General features: G+C 37.2%; 1 protein-coding gene across 1 annotated transcript in view; it reads left to right on the top strand.

Annotated features, from left to right (window-relative positions):
- Positions 1-15,711, top strand: part of LOC140171905 (piwi-like protein 1) — a 36,550-nt gene that overhangs the window by 9,202 nt on the left and 11,637 nt on the right. Inside the window, exons 4-13 of the mRNA XM_072195248.1 lie at positions 2,286-2,508; positions 7,353-7,548; positions 8,485-8,603; positions 10,215-10,295; positions 11,248-11,361; positions 11,586-11,774; positions 12,634-12,727; positions 13,267-13,356; positions 13,992-14,132; positions 15,373-15,489. Coding sequence (XP_072051349.1) covers positions 2,286-2,508; positions 7,353-7,548; positions 8,485-8,603; positions 10,215-10,295; positions 11,248-11,361; positions 11,586-11,774; positions 12,634-12,727; positions 13,267-13,356; positions 13,992-14,132; positions 15,373-15,489 — 1,364 coding nt within the window. The remainder of the gene's footprint in view (positions 1-2,285; positions 2,509-7,352; positions 7,549-8,484; positions 8,604-10,214; positions 10,296-11,247; positions 11,362-11,585; positions 11,775-12,633; positions 12,728-13,266; positions 13,357-13,991; positions 14,133-15,372; positions 15,490-15,711) is intronic.

Here is a 15,711-nt window from a genome sequence, read left to right as displayed (position 1 = left end):
AGTCTTGTCTTCCATAGGGGTGTATGGATTTCAGCTGGAATAGCCCAATGCACTATACAGAGATACTCCACCTGCAGTATTCTCGCATGCAAGTCCGAATGTCTATATGAATCACAGGGAAAAATAAAAAAATAGATAAAAAGAAATCAGGCACTTAGATCTGAAACCAATGGGGCTGTTAAGTCAGACATGAGAATTATCAGGCTTTTGCCCAATTTCAGGCTGTTTGCTTGTACCCAGAGGCTGAAAAAATGTTGTTTTTCTTCCTGCAAGCAATCCAGAATTTCCCTCCAGTTTTACCAAACTTCCCTCCAGTATGACATATTTCCCTTATGTATTACTTTATTTTTTTGGTCAAAAAACAAAAATTTCCCGGCAATGAGCTTCCCGTATTGCCCACTTTTTCCTGCCATGCTTGTACCTTGCTCTGTACAGAAGTATAGGGAATTAATTATTTCCAGGCTGTTTTGTCAATGTCTATTCTCATGCTGGGCCAGTCACATAATTTACCTCAGTTTATAATCGAACTAGTCTCTGAGAACGTTTTATTTCTTTGTACATGGTTCCTTGTATCATGTATAGTGGGAAATTTCTGGTTTCCTTTCCGAGATTTCTCCTCTTGACAAAGGCTCTGATGAGTTTGTTCGGTTTATATAAGCCGGAAATTATTCGGCTTTTGTTACTGCGCGAGTCAATAAAGTCCCAACTCACGCTTTCGCGTAAATTCACATAAACGCAGCGCCACTTACACATCACACAACGCACAGCTAAGCGTAAGCATTAAGCCCAACTGTGTGCATGCCATTCTACAGAGATGCCAATCTTCCGATTTAAATCGAATTCCGATTTTTTGTATTTTTCCAAAAAATCAGATTTTAAAAAAAAAAAAAAAATTTTTTTTTTTTTTTTTTTCAAATTCTCAATTACTTGTTATTCAAGGTTGGAAACCATAGAAATACTGCTATTTCAACAAAAAAAATTGCCAATTTTATTTTACAAAGTTGTACATTTTGATTACTTTTGCTTCTATTGAACAGTCAGGAACACATTGAATTAATATACATTGCTAGCTGTTCAGTAGAAGCAAAAGTAATCAAAATGTACAACTTTATCCAACTTCGTAAAATAAAATTGGCAATTTTTTTTTTTAAGTAACAGTATTTCTATGGTTTCAACATAAATCTAACAAGTAATTTAGAACATATAACTTGCTTTTTTGGCCAAAAATTTTTTTTGAAAATTTAACAAAAAAATAGGGGGGGGGGGTCAAAAATTTGATGAATCATCGTTTTTATATTACGCATTATATCCATTTCAGCCATGTAGGCCATGTTATTAGGCCAAAAAATACTTTGGAAAATGGTCTCTCATGTACAAAAGTATAGGAAACTGAACATTTAAAACCACTTTTTTGGGATGAAGGAAGCATTTTTTTCAAAAAAGTCTAAAACTGGTTTTTATGTTAAAAATGGCCTTTTGGGGTGCTAATTCTGCTAAAATTGCCTGGGCTTAGGTACCTAATTTGCATATTTTATGGTATAATTTTGAGAAAACAAGCCTTGAAGAATATTACATGTATAATAGATAGTCTTCAATACTGCTATCTAGGCTTGTTTTCTCAAAATAACTATATTTTTTAATCCATTTGAATGTAATTTTACCCTCAGAAATGGTGTCTCCTGCAGTGTAAAATGTGTAGAAACCCTCTGGCTTTGGGGGGCTTCGCCCCCTCAACCCCCACTGGGGCTTTGCTTCTGGTCCCCACCAGGGGCCCTTAAGCGGGCCCCTGGACCCCCGGCCGTGGGGGCGAGACTTCGGTCGCATCGCTCCCTACGTTCGCAATTTTCAGATTTTTTTTGTCATAACCCATTGGCATCTCTGATTCTATATCAATATACAGAGTTATGAGTTCTATTTTGTCCGCCTTATATAAGCCGAACAAACTTCAGTAATGATGTACTGATATTCGAAGCATTTCATTTAGCAACGAGGGCAGAGGTAGAATATCATTTCACAATGCAAGAATCCCTGGATTCTGGCAATAGCAGTTTATGGGAATCATTAGATTCTCGTCTCATTTACTTAGTGTGTAGACTCAAAAAATCTATGTGAATATCTCGAGATTCATGCAAATCGGGTTAGGATAATCTCTGCATCGCTGAATTTCTGATCGTGGAGGGTGGTCTTTGGGTTGACCGCCATAAAAACACCCGGATAGTAGGCCTACCCGGATAGCAAACATCTTCTGCACCTTAAAACTATGGACTTGTTCTGATTTTTTGCAGTGCAAAAAGTAACACCCCACCATGGTCAAGGGGATGACCAAACAGCTGGGGTCACCCAGCAGATGGGTAAGATGACCGTGGGGGCCAATGGCCACATCTCGCCACCCGGGCGAAATGGTCATGTGTCACCACAGTCCCCACAAGAAGGGAAGAAGTCACCCACATATTCAGCTGGGGTGACTCATATGAAGCCCAAACCAGAACCGGGTACAGCTGGAAAACCGTAAGTATCAAGCACTAGTGAAAATTATTATTGGTTTTTTTTTCAGGTATATAAACTTCATAATTCTCTACTGTTTGGTATAGATGAATTAAAATAAGCACTTTTGGAAGGTATTGAATGTGATCATCCACAAAATTTCCCTCAAATTTGTAAAAATTTCCCTCCAAATGGCACAAATTTTCCTGGAACATCCTTTCTTATTTCAGGTATGACAGGTTTGTTCCTTCATGTAATTTTACACAAAATTAGGGTTAGTTTAGGGTTAGGATTAGGGTTAGGATTAGGGCTAGGGTTAGGATTAGCTTACACAAAATTTTAGCTTACACAAAATTAGGGTTAGTTTAGGGTTATGATTAGGGTTAGGATTAGGGCTAGGGCTAGGATTAGCTTACACAAAATAATTACATAAAGGATCGACCCGTGACACCCAAATAGCCATAGCTGTACTTTGCTGAAGTTACAGGGCAGCATTTTGTTGTAATGGGTCTCATTTTCTTGGTAATACATTGTGCTCATTTGTGTCATCCAAAATTGTATTATCCCCATGAGAACTACCTGCCGATTGGCCAAAAAGAAGTTTTCATTATCAATTGGACCAATCAGCAACATTGTTAGAATAATTTCATCACATAAAAAAAATTGGTGAAATATTTACAAATCTCCATTCTGATTGGTGATTAAGGTAGGAAACTCGGTTCCCACACGTCGGCAAGGAAAAAATTATAAAAAATATTCCGCCTCCTTGTGTACACCTCTTGATTTTTATGAGTAAACTACACACCCCAATGCTTGAAACCACAAAATATTTGAGTTGCTAATTTGCATTAATTAATGAATATCAATTAATTAGTTCAACCTTAATTTACGACTAATAATTATTGCTAGCAAAAACTTGAACTCTGATTCCAACTTTTACTATCGGAAAAATTGTAAATAAATATTATCTAAAATCTCTCGCCAGCTTTTTCGCCTAAGTCCATTAATTACGTAATAGCATGTGTTTCTAGTCTGTGAAAATATTGATGTCGTTAAAAATTTATTTCTGCTTAAAGAAGCTGAAAAGTAACAAAAGCTGGCGAGAGAATTTAGGTAATCTTGTTGTGTTTAACTTTCAATTTAAAAAAATGTCTACATTAAGTCAATTTTTGTGACAATAATTCTGAAAATCCCTATTTTAGGCATTTTTTACAGAAAACACTTTTGAGTGTGTAAGTGTCCAAATATTACGTAGCAGATGGCAAATTTCATTCATAAAGAAAGATCTATTTACAACAATCAATCTTTGCTACTTCAAAAGTCTCTGACCAAACACTAATACTTTCACTGGGTGGGAAAACACTATTCAGATAAATCCTTCAAAAGGTAAACAAAACTTTTTTCCACTAAACAGGGAGTCTTGTTGTCGTAATTTTGCTGGCTGCCGTGGTCTTTTTTGCTTGCTCGCGAGGTGTGTTAACAGTGTTATCGCAATTGGAAAAAAAATTTTAGGCGATGCCCGGCGCTGCATGGGCTCCTTTGGTTGTAGTTTGTATGTACAGTGTTTAATGGAACAGGTCCATGGCGAAATCATGAAATTTACCTGACACGTAAAACCCAATAATAATGGTTCAGTTTCAGAAACATGCATATCTACACTTTATTTATGAGTTTGAGGTATTGGATATTTACCAAATTGACTGGTAAGTTAATTGTGCACGAAAACTAGTGAAAACCTGGGAGCCAAAAGGGTCATTCCATATGAAATCAAGGAGGCGTCCCACCTGACCCCTTCAGATTTGCTTTATATTGTAGTCATATGTTGTACCTGTAAAAATATTAAAACCTGCAAATTTGAGGTCTGTAGCTCTTATGGATTTTCTGTGGCAGCCATTTAAAGTTGGAGTAGGGGGGTCTAAATTTGGACCCAAAAGTTGCCCTTTAAATAAATTTCATCTTTGGGAGTCTGTGCCTTTTTTATAAAAAGAAAGAGAGGTCTGAAACTTTGTATACACACTAACTGCATGCCCAATTTGTCAAAAAATAAAAAATAGAAAAATTCTGTAATTGCGCGTTGTGTCACGGGGTCATTAAATATGCAAGAAAAAATGTAATATTTTGTAAACTGGCAAGTTTAGCCCCCCTAAATTCACACTTTTTGTCAGATTAATTATTTTTTGTTATCACTGATGCTATGTATAGGATAAATACAATGCATATCCAAAAAATTGTGGTCACAACTCATTTACATTTCGAACAGCGCCCTCATGAAGATGAAATTTATTGCAAATTCAACATTTTCAGGGGGCTTAAAGTCGATGTGGTCCACCTTCAAAATTTATAAAACATCACTTTTATATTTACTACTAGTCTTAAATTACAACTTTGGTAAGTCCCAGTAATTGTATAGGTTGACTTCATATTAAATGACAAGCCCAAAGTTGACCATTTTCTTATGATTGCATGTAGTGCAAATGTGCCGAATTCGGCAGGCTTGAAAGTCAAATTGGCCACAATATTAAAAATAAATGATTAGATGAGTAGTTATTGGTCCTATTTACTTTTATTTTCATTTTATTTTCAATATATACAGATTTTCTACGGTAGCCATTTAAAGTTGGTGTAGATGAAAATTAATGCAAATTCACCATTTTCAGGGGGCCCAAAGTCAATGTGGTCAACCTACAAAATTTATAAAACATCACTTTTATATGGCTACTAGTCTTAAATTACAACTTTCCTCAATCCCAGTAATTTTATAGATTGACTTCATATAAAACGACAAGCCCAAAGTTGACCATTTTCTTATGATTGCATGTAGTGCAAATGTGCCGAATTCGGAAGGCTTGAAAGTCAAATTGGCCACAATATTAAAAATAAATGATTAGATGAGTAGTTATTGGTCCTATTTACTTTTAATTCCATTTTATTTTCAATATATACAGATTTTCTACGGTAGCCATTTAAAGTTGGTGCAGATGAAAATTAATGCAAATTCACCATTTTCAGGGGGCCCAAAGTCAATGTGGTCAACCTACAAAATTTATAAAACATCACTTTTATATGGCTACTAGTCTTAAATTACAACTTTCCTCAATCCCAGTAATTTTATAGATTGACTTCATATAAAACTACAAGCCCAAAGTTGACCATTTTCTTATGATTGCATGTACTGCAAATGTGCCGAATTCGGAGGTTAAAAAGTCAAAATGGCCACAATATTGAAAATAAATGACTAGATGCGTAGTTATTGGCCCTATTTACTTTTATTTCCATTTTATTTTCAATATTGGGGCCAATTTGACTTTCAAGCCTTCCGATTCGGCACATTTGCACTACATGCAATCATAGGAAAATGGTCAACTTTGGGCTTGTTGTTTTATATGAAGTCAACCTATACAATTACTGGGACTTAGCAAAGGTGTAATTTAAGACTAGTAGTTATATAAAAGTGATGTTTTATAAATTTTGAAGGTGGACCACATCGACTTCGCGCCCCCTGAAAATGTTGAATTTACAATAAATGTCATCTTCGTGAGGGCGCTGTTCGAAATGTAAATGAGTTGTGACCTCAATTTTTTGGATATGCATTGTATTTATCCTATATATAGCATCAGTGATAACAAAAATAATTAATCTGACAAAAAATGTGAATTTAGGGGGCTCAACTTGCCAGTTTACAAAACATTACATTTTTTCTTGCATATTTAATGACCCTGTGACACAACACGCAATTACAGAATTTTTTTATTTTTTATTTTTTGACAAATTGGGCATGCAGTTAGTGTGTATACAAAGTTTCAGACCTCTCTTTCTTTTTATAAAGAAGGAACAGACTCCCAAAGATGAAATTTATTTAAAGGCCAACTTTTGGGTCCAAATTTAGACCCCACTACTCCAACTTTAAATGGCTGCCACCGAAAATCCGTAAGAGCTACAAACCTCAAATTTGCAGGTTTTGAATATTTTTACAGGTACAACATATGACTAAAATATAAAGCAAATCTGAAGGGGTCAGGTGGGGCGACTCCTTGATTTCATATGGAGTAACCCAAAATAGCTCCGTATATAAGCGGTGTACGTGTGTGTACTATGAGTGTAGCGAATGCTCGCAGCTGAATTCCCGGTTGCAAATTCAAGAGCCCGGGGAGCCGCTGTGCACGAGTGTGTTGAATTTTGTCGACTCGCTAAATGTTATAAAGCACTGAGAATTTCATATATTCTTACTGTACAACTCATAGCATTCTAAAAATTTCCCAGAAAAATCAGACAAAAATGTTCAATGAAACAATGCTACATAATGTTATTATTTTATTCATACATGCACGATACTATTGTGATTTGTGCAATATCAATGAGACGGCTAAGTTAGTGAAAATTGACATTTCGTTTTTTTATGGATTCTGAACGATTTAAATGATGCCCGATCTATAATTTGGGGAAGATATTTATTACAGGATAGGGTACAATTAAGGAAATTTTGAGGGGATTCGGTGCATGACACGATAGCCGACGATCCGACCTTAAAGTGAAGCTATCACGTAATTGGCCAATCAGTAGCAATGTTAGATCGGCAGGTAGTGCTCTGGGGTTAAGAAGCATCAACTAATCTAGTTTGTTCTCCATCCAGTGGTGTGGCAAGGGGGGGGGGGCAGCTGTCCTGGCTGCAATATTTATTTCCATAGTTAACATTTGAATAGGAGAATCTATTTATAAGTTCCCTAACTCTAACCCTAATATTACACCACATTTATACAGTTGCTTAAACAGGCTCCCTATTCAACTACGGAAAAATAATTCACATCCTGGCTGCGCCACTGTTTCCATTTTGCATCAATATATTCATCTTTTGTGGAATCATTTGACAGATTTGCAGCTGCGGCAAACTACATCAGGATCCAGGTACCGGACCATGCGATCTGGCAGTACCATGTCAGTTACGACCCACCTATAGACAACAGGAGACTGTGCATTAGACTACTGTACGAACACAGCGAAGTCATCGGCAGGGTGAGGGCGTTTGATGGCGCCATTCTCTACCTCCCCAAGGATCTGGGGAACAAGGTGAGTGGAATCGATATGTAGTAGGCTGTTCCATGTGAAACACATACTTTTCCCTGTGGATGATTAAGCTAAAGTCTTTTCCACAGAGGGAGTGTGGGTTATGAATAGAATACAGTGGGTAACTTCCATTTGAAATGCTCACTCCGGTTGTGGAAGGTAATAGGTAAAGTCATACAAGGGGAAGTCTGGGTTTCAAAACAATTAACTCCAGTGAGGTAAGTGTGCACTTCCACCGGCATCAGAAGTGCGCTTGCAGCCATATTGGTCAGTTGAAACTATTGATTTGTGATGTAATCAAGACAATTCTGTGAACTTAACATTTTGTGAACTAAGATGTATTTATTAGATGTCGACTAATATGTGAAAGGTTCAAGATAAACAAAAAAAAAAATACATATACCGTATTGTTTGTATTAAACGCCCAGGGACGTTTCATTTTTCCAATGTTGGGGCATTTATTAAAAGTGAATTTTCAGTGAAAACCCCTTAAAAATCGGCTCCGAACTTTGGAATAATCACCTACTTATGGGTTCAAATTCAAGATGGCTGCTCACACAGAACCGTATGGAACATTATATTTTTTGCGTAACTGCATCATGAAACAAGAATCTGAAGAAATTAGTGAAATTCTACCATAATTAGGCAATGAATTGGATGGAAGTTTTCCATGCAATTTAGCGATTGTCACTGACATGACTGATGCAAGTTTTGAGCTTACTGAAGTTACTCACACAAATTGGCATGGCAATTTTGCATTTTTGTCCCTTTATTCATTGAAAAATTGGAGTGGGGCATTTATTAATGGGGGAGCGTTTAATACAAACAATAAGGTAGTAATTATATGAGAATCTTTCTTAGATATTGTGCAAGAATCTTGGCATGAATACATTTTGAATATTTTAACCTCATCCTCCACCTTCAATTTTTTTTTGACAGGTCACCACATTCAAGTCCATAAGACGCTCAGACGAGAGGGAGATAACAGTCAAGGTGCAGCAGACCAGGACACTCGAATCCAAAGACTGTGTGCAACTCTTCAACATAATATTCAGAAGGTGAGAGATTTATACATGGTGCTAAGCAATAGCATGGGACTTTAATAACCAATGAAATCAACAGGAGAGTGTGTCAGCAAAGAAGATATCTGACCCTTCCCAGAATCCTTTGCAATATGACGCCTCACCTCACTATATCCAATGACACTACTATTACTTTGTACAGGTTCCCTTTGTTTTCATGTTGAGAATAAACTGGCTAAACATGGGTCGATAGTTAACAAATAAACATATTTTGCAAGATCTGATGCTCATTGAAGTACTTTTTGTCACTATCGACCCATGTTGCACTGAATAGCAAATCAGTACAAAAAATTGAAATGGAAGAAATGCATTGTGGGAAGTGTAAGAAATCTTCTCTGGTATGTCAGGGCTTCAAGCGGCCCTATATTTCCTATATTTTTTGAACTCTTCCTATTTTTTCCTATATTGTTACAAAATGACCTACATGTATAATGCCTATAATTTTTGGCAAATTTAAGAAATGAACATTTTTTTTTCACTTGCACTGCTAACTTTTACCTAAAATTGAATAATTTTTGTACGCTTTATGTGCTGTTATTATTTTTCAGTGGGTAGATTTTACTGGCCTCCATTTTTGCCCAGTATATTTATGGACATCACACCAGTCCAAAACTGATCACCCATTTTATTAAATCAGCCAGTTTATTCTCATTAATTACATATATACAAAGACAAATAATGATAACATGAATAAAATAAATATAGCAACAATAAAATACAAATAAAGTAATACAAACTGGCAGTGTAAAATCTAGGACATGGAGATACCCGACCAGTCTCCGGCAAGATAAAATATTTAAAAAAAAAAAACAATTGTTAAAAGACATAGTCTATCAATCCATGATGGTTCGGATTTGGAACAATATAAACTAAAAGATGTGCACAGGACGATTTTCATAAGATTATTCCGAACGTTCTTAAAAGTTGTACCAGAGAGATGTATAAGTGACTTAAGAGTAGATGTATTTTCAGGAGATAGGTAACCTTCAAATGTTTCTTTAAATTTGGGACTTTTCCTCCTTAACAATAGTTACTAGTCTCTGATACCCAAAATATTTTCAGTTCCGTTGTCCTATATTTGTACGATATTTTCATCAAACACGCCGCTGTCGCTAGTGTGTGATTGGTTGTGTTTTTGCTTACCAAGCGTGATGTGTTACTGGACTAATTTCCAATGATTTCCGATCAGCTGCTAAAATTTTTTATTACCTTGTAAGTATTTCCACTAGTAACAGTGGCGTAGATTTCTTTTTTGACATTGGGGGGATGGAGTTGGAAAAAAAGTATAGTCAATCCAGCACCTTTTGGCGACAGAATAAGTTTATTACTATTTTGAAGCTAAACTGATGAAATATGGTGTAAAAGTAGAATAAATGTGCCCGTTTTGAACATTTGGGGCTAAAATGGGCAAATATAAGGTTAATTTGGTCAGAAACCCATAATCAGGGGTCAACATTGGGAGGATGATTGTATGGACCATCCCCCTGGCAAAATATTGTGGGGGATTTATCCCCCCCCCTCCCCCGGTATCTACGCCTATGGCTCATAACATTGATGTTAAAAATTCTGTGTTTGTTTTGTTTTCAGAGTGTTAAAAATCTTAGATATGAAACAAGTTGGCAGACACTACTACATTCCAGGGAGATCAGTACCAATACCACAGCACAAGTAAGTACCGTATTTGCAACTTTTTCTGATGTCGACAACATGTCGACATAATTGCATGCAGCCCTCGAATTAAGGATCTGAAGGGGCACGGCAACTTTTTTAGGGCAAGTTGGAAATTGCCTTGGATTTTCACTGAAAAGGCAAGGCAGCACGGCAGTTTGTAATATTTCAAGAGGGCATCATGGCAACTGTTGAAAATTCGAGAAGGGCACCAAGGCAATTTCTCAAAAGTGAAGAAAACACACACAAACATAGATAGATGATTTTATAAATGAAGGGGCAGAGCTGGGGCACCGACGGCAACTTCATTAGAGGGCATGGCAAGTGACTGCCTTGGGTAAAGGACATATTTTGAGGGCATTACGGCAGTGGGGATGGGCACCCACGGCAAAATGCCGTGGGTTAATTCGAGGGCTGATTGCATGTCGATGACAGCACTATTTGAGTGGTTGATAATTTTTGGACCGCCAACTATCTGGAAGGACAGTTCTTCTGATGTTCATTCAGCAATGATACAAGTAGTCGAGTATGCTTTTGTGTGTGTGCACATGATAGGTGTAGGGGGTTATGTGTATGTGATCTGAAACTATGAATACTTTTTCCCACCTGCTTCCCAGTGGAGTAATTAAATGCCTGCCATCAAAATACTTTACAATATACAAGAGGTTTGATGCCAAAGCACAAGATGGCCAGTGACAGCAGTGCATGTTAGGGTCAAAGCCTTCTTCACTACTGCTCCACAAACAGTTGTAGCTAGGAAATATTTAGTGGCATTTGATGAAAATCTTGCATTAGCAATTTGTTGACTAATCCAATGAAATTGTGCAATTTTTTTGCCTCCCGAGAGGTGGGCTCCAAAACTAAGTGGTTGGCTCTGCCGCCCACTGTAGCTACAACCCTGTCCATAAACAACCTTATAATCTTATGACAAAATGTTTTTCTATATTTGCAGGCTAGAGGTGTGGCCGGGTTACATAGTGGCAGTACAAGAGTATAGTGGAGGTCTTATGCTACACACGGATGCCTCACACAAGGTGCTCAGTAATGAAACAGTGCTAGAGCAAATGTAAGTACAACTTTCATCTGTTATAATGTTGCATCGGTTATATGGCTGGCATTAAGGAAAATCTTTTAAGCCGTCAAATTTCTAGATTTTTCATAATACCTTCAAAATAACTGATAGCCGTAATTTTAAATGGTGTCAGGTATCGATAATAACGGTTAAACCAAATCAATCACATTTGTGCGGATGATAACCATGAGCTCTTTGTTTCCAATTTCGTTCCACAGGAGAGAGTTGTATAGACGTAATAAGAACACCTTCAAGGAGGAATGCACACGTCATATCGTAGGGACAATCGTGATGACACGGTACAACAACAGAACGTACAGAGTGGATGACATCGCCTGGGACAAGAACCCCATGTCAACGTTCCAGTACCATAATAGTGAAGAGATGACCTTTGCCGACTACTATAGGTAAAAGGGAGGGATGATGAAAGGAGAAGGGCAAGGATGAAGATGATGATGATAACCATGGTTATGACAAGAGAAAAATGTAGGCTTATACGTAGGCTTATATTATTGAATGCAACATATTACAATGGCATGATTATAATGGGACTGCAATATGAACAATTTTGATTTTAGAATCTACCAGTTTATTAATCGCAAAAGCCCGAGTTAAAAATCGACTATGTACATTGCCTTTTTAACAGGACTTTGACCGGGGACTTTGTCCCTAACACACCACTGTCAATCATACTTGTTTATCAATCCTATTTAACCGCAAGCACAAAGAAGCCGCACTCATGCACCTAGTACACAAAGCGCCGCATAGTTGTGTACCATGTAGGTATCAATGGCAATGGCACATGCTCGTAGGATTTAAACCATAACGAGATCAGGGTGACCAATCACAAGTCAGGTCCATTTAAAGATGCATTACATCATGGCCAATTTTAGTAGGCCAGAAATCCGACAATCTCATCCATAGACAACTATTGTTAAACATGTTAACTGCAATCCAAAGTAAGTAGTCCACTTGGGAAGCCAACAAACAGAGGAAGTACGGTGACTAAAAAGATCAGATGTGAAAATCTATCAATTGTGCACGAGTTTTAAGCTTTTATGCAATACCCCAAGTATGTACAATGGGCAAGTGGACTATGGAGAAGTCTATGGTTTGGGATGGCAACCAGTATTTTAAAGTTGTGCTAAGTCCTTGAAAATCATGCTTTTGGTCCTTGAAAGTCCTGGAATTTTAAAGGCTTTAAGGTGCAGGAACCCTGACATGTTTTATGATACTAACATTATGTATTATGATTTGATTTGACAGGAAAACGTATGAGAAGGAGATTACAGACATGGGGCAGCCATTACTGATCAGTAGACCAAAGAAATCAGAACAAAGAGAACAACAAAAAAGAGGGGTATGTTAGACCATTGTTTACATCAAGGAATGTCTGTGTGTTCTTTGTGGAAATGAAAATAGTGAACAATGATATTGTTGCACCATGTGATTTAAGCAGGGTTATAGCTAGCCCAAGTTGAGTGCCGGCTAATTTTACTATCCAATTAGAGTGCGGGCTCAGGGCACAATCTTTTTAGCGAACATGAGGGATCAGGGAATAGGCTAGGGAGTATACCCTGGAATTTTTTTTTGTTTTCTACTCTTTTTATGATGAATAAAACATTTGTGGGGAAAAAATAATAAATAAATAATTTTTTTTTTTAATGCTGGTTGGTGCCTGTCCGTGCCGGTTATGCTCGACAGCTCGTCCTCACAGGGTTTTTTTGAGTGCTTTGGTTTTCCTCCACCTTCTAAAATCAGACCTCTTCCCATATCCTGTCCCGTCATATTCGTTTGGCATGCCTTTAGTAACCTCTAAGCACTATTGGCTGTGCCTGGCTTTGACCAAATGTTATAGATATGTACAACATATTACATTTTCTTGTACCTGTTGTGCAGGGCGGTTTGGAGGTGATCTGTCTTATTCCAGAGCTGGCATGTACTACAGGGCTATCAGATGACATGAGAGCTGACTTCAGAGTCATGAAGGTAAATTGACATGTTTGTTCTAAAAACCTAAAATTGAATACAAAGTCAATGCACAAAACAAAATGATCTGTGTAGGATAGTACACTTACATTGAAAAGACCAAAAAAAAGAAAGTCTGTCTCGGACACCCACGCGCATTGCTATGTGAATTCCAATTTAGAGCATAGCTCTACGCGTTGGTCATATTTTTTTAATATATATTTTCAGTATCGTATCGCGATCCAAAGAAAGTGTCTTTCTTTTTTTTTTGTACACATTGCGCCATGATTGTAAGAGTTAGAATTCTAAAAAAAAAGGAGTAGTTTTACTCCGAAACTGGGTTTTACAGACTCATTTTAAGGCCTTGTTGTCTGAATTGTCAGAATTGTGCATTGGATGTTATTAAGCTCACAGAAATACCACATATTTATAAATCATGAGTAAGATATAATCTTTCCCTGAAAAAATCCTTTTAAACTTCTCTAGGGAAAGATTAAATCTATACTCATGTTTACTGACCTAGAGTACCAAGTAATTTAAAATCATACTTGTAAATCATGTTGTCAAAGAAATGTAGCGGTTGATACCGTTTGACAAATATTCTCTTCCCCGTCACCATTGAAAAACTAAGACTTCTTTATGCTTTATAATTACAGGACTTGGCCACACACACCCGCATCACACCGGAGAAGAGGCACCAGGTAATGCTGCAGTATCTGGACAGTATCCGTAGCAACCCGGATGCATTGGCTGAACTCACCAATTGGGGGATCCGACTCGACACCGACATATTGCCGGTATGTAGATGCGAAGATGCAATCACAGGCCTATTTTGAATGGAACCCAATATGGCCACAAAATTGAGTGCGAACAAAATACTTCCAAATGCTGATTCAATTTGCATGAAAATTGGGCTATTCCAGTTGAAACCCTTACACCTTTTACAGAAGACATGACCTTAATCTTCCACACAGGTAGTGTGATTTCCAAATGGGATTACCAGAATGGGTGACCCAATTTGAAATCTACACCCCCCTGTGTGGGAGATTAAGGCCATGTCTTCCATATTAGGGGTGAATGGATTTTAACTGGAATAGCCCATTGGTTTGAGATACACTTGAATGTTAGAAGTTGGTATTCTGTATGGAGGACAAAAAAAAGTGCAGTGATTTATTGGATAATTGCCCATGCTACATGCCCTCCACCCATCTGGAAATGTATCCCTACTCATTTCTTTAGTAAAGTGTTAGTTATCATCGGTTAAACTAGTTATCATCACTTGATTAAGCTCCTGCATAGAGTACAACTTATGATACTTAACATTAGCAATGTAGAGCTTTTTCAGCAGCTGGACCTTGCGTGTTTGTGGAATCTATGCTATCTAAAGTTTGTCATGCCAGTGCACATGGAAAAGTCACAAATCTGCTCTTATTCTTATTCCTAAGATGTTTTATCTTCTCAGTATATCATTAAGGGTACTACACACCTGTGGTAAATTTGTGACTATTTTTGCATTTTTCTCAAAAATAATAACACTGGTAACAAAGGTTATGTATATTATTGGGGTAAGGGATCCAATTACTACACTGAAATTTCAGTGTCTCAAGACAAGCGGTTCAGTATATATGATAGGAAATGAGGTACATCCTAAGCGGTACCTTATTTCTTATCATAAATAACGAACCGCTTGTCTTGGGTCACTGAAATTCCAGTGTAGTAATTGGATTCCTTGGCCCTATAATACACATAACTTTTGTTACCAGTGTGTTATTAGTTTTTGAGAAACATGCAAAAATAGACACAAATTTATCGATGGGTGTAGTACCCCCTTAAGTCGGGCTGCGTTGCAACATTTAGGAGAGCTTGTGAAACCTGTTAAGAAAAGGTGTTTAATTTAAACTTATTAAGAATATTACAAGGTTGGACCAATTTCAATGTGAAAGTAAAGTAATCTTAGGAAAAGAAAATGACAGGTATGTTAAGTTGCAGTTAGTATTTCTGTTACAAAATATAAATTATGTATGCCTCTCTTTTCAGGTCAATGCTCGTCAACTGCCGATGGAGAAGATATTTGCTGGAAACAACGTGTCTTTCATGGCAGGACCTCAGGCAGACTGGGGCAGGGACTTAGGCAGAGCTAGAGTGCTCACACCGGTAAGTTATCAATGTTTCAGAAAATTCCATTAAAAAAATGGGGGGAAGGAGAAGAGGTGCTGTGAACAAATGCTTCTCATCATGCACATGTATCATGCATGTGGACAATATTAGGCCCGGACCGTGCAGGTAAAAACAAACCATTTTCAAATTCTCACAAAACATTGATTATGATCTGAAATTTGTGAAATGAAAAACAAACTCCTCTTGCTTAAAAATCAA

Source organism: Amphiura filiformis, chromosome 15, assembly GCF_039555335.1.
Source record: "Amphiura filiformis chromosome 15, Afil_fr2py, whole genome shotgun sequence".
Lineage (NCBI taxonomy): Eukaryota > Metazoa > Echinodermata > Ophiuroidea > Amphilepidida > Amphiuridae > Amphiura > Amphiura filiformis.
Note: the sequence above shows the minus strand (reverse complement) of the source record. Positions and strands in the feature narration are given on the sequence as shown.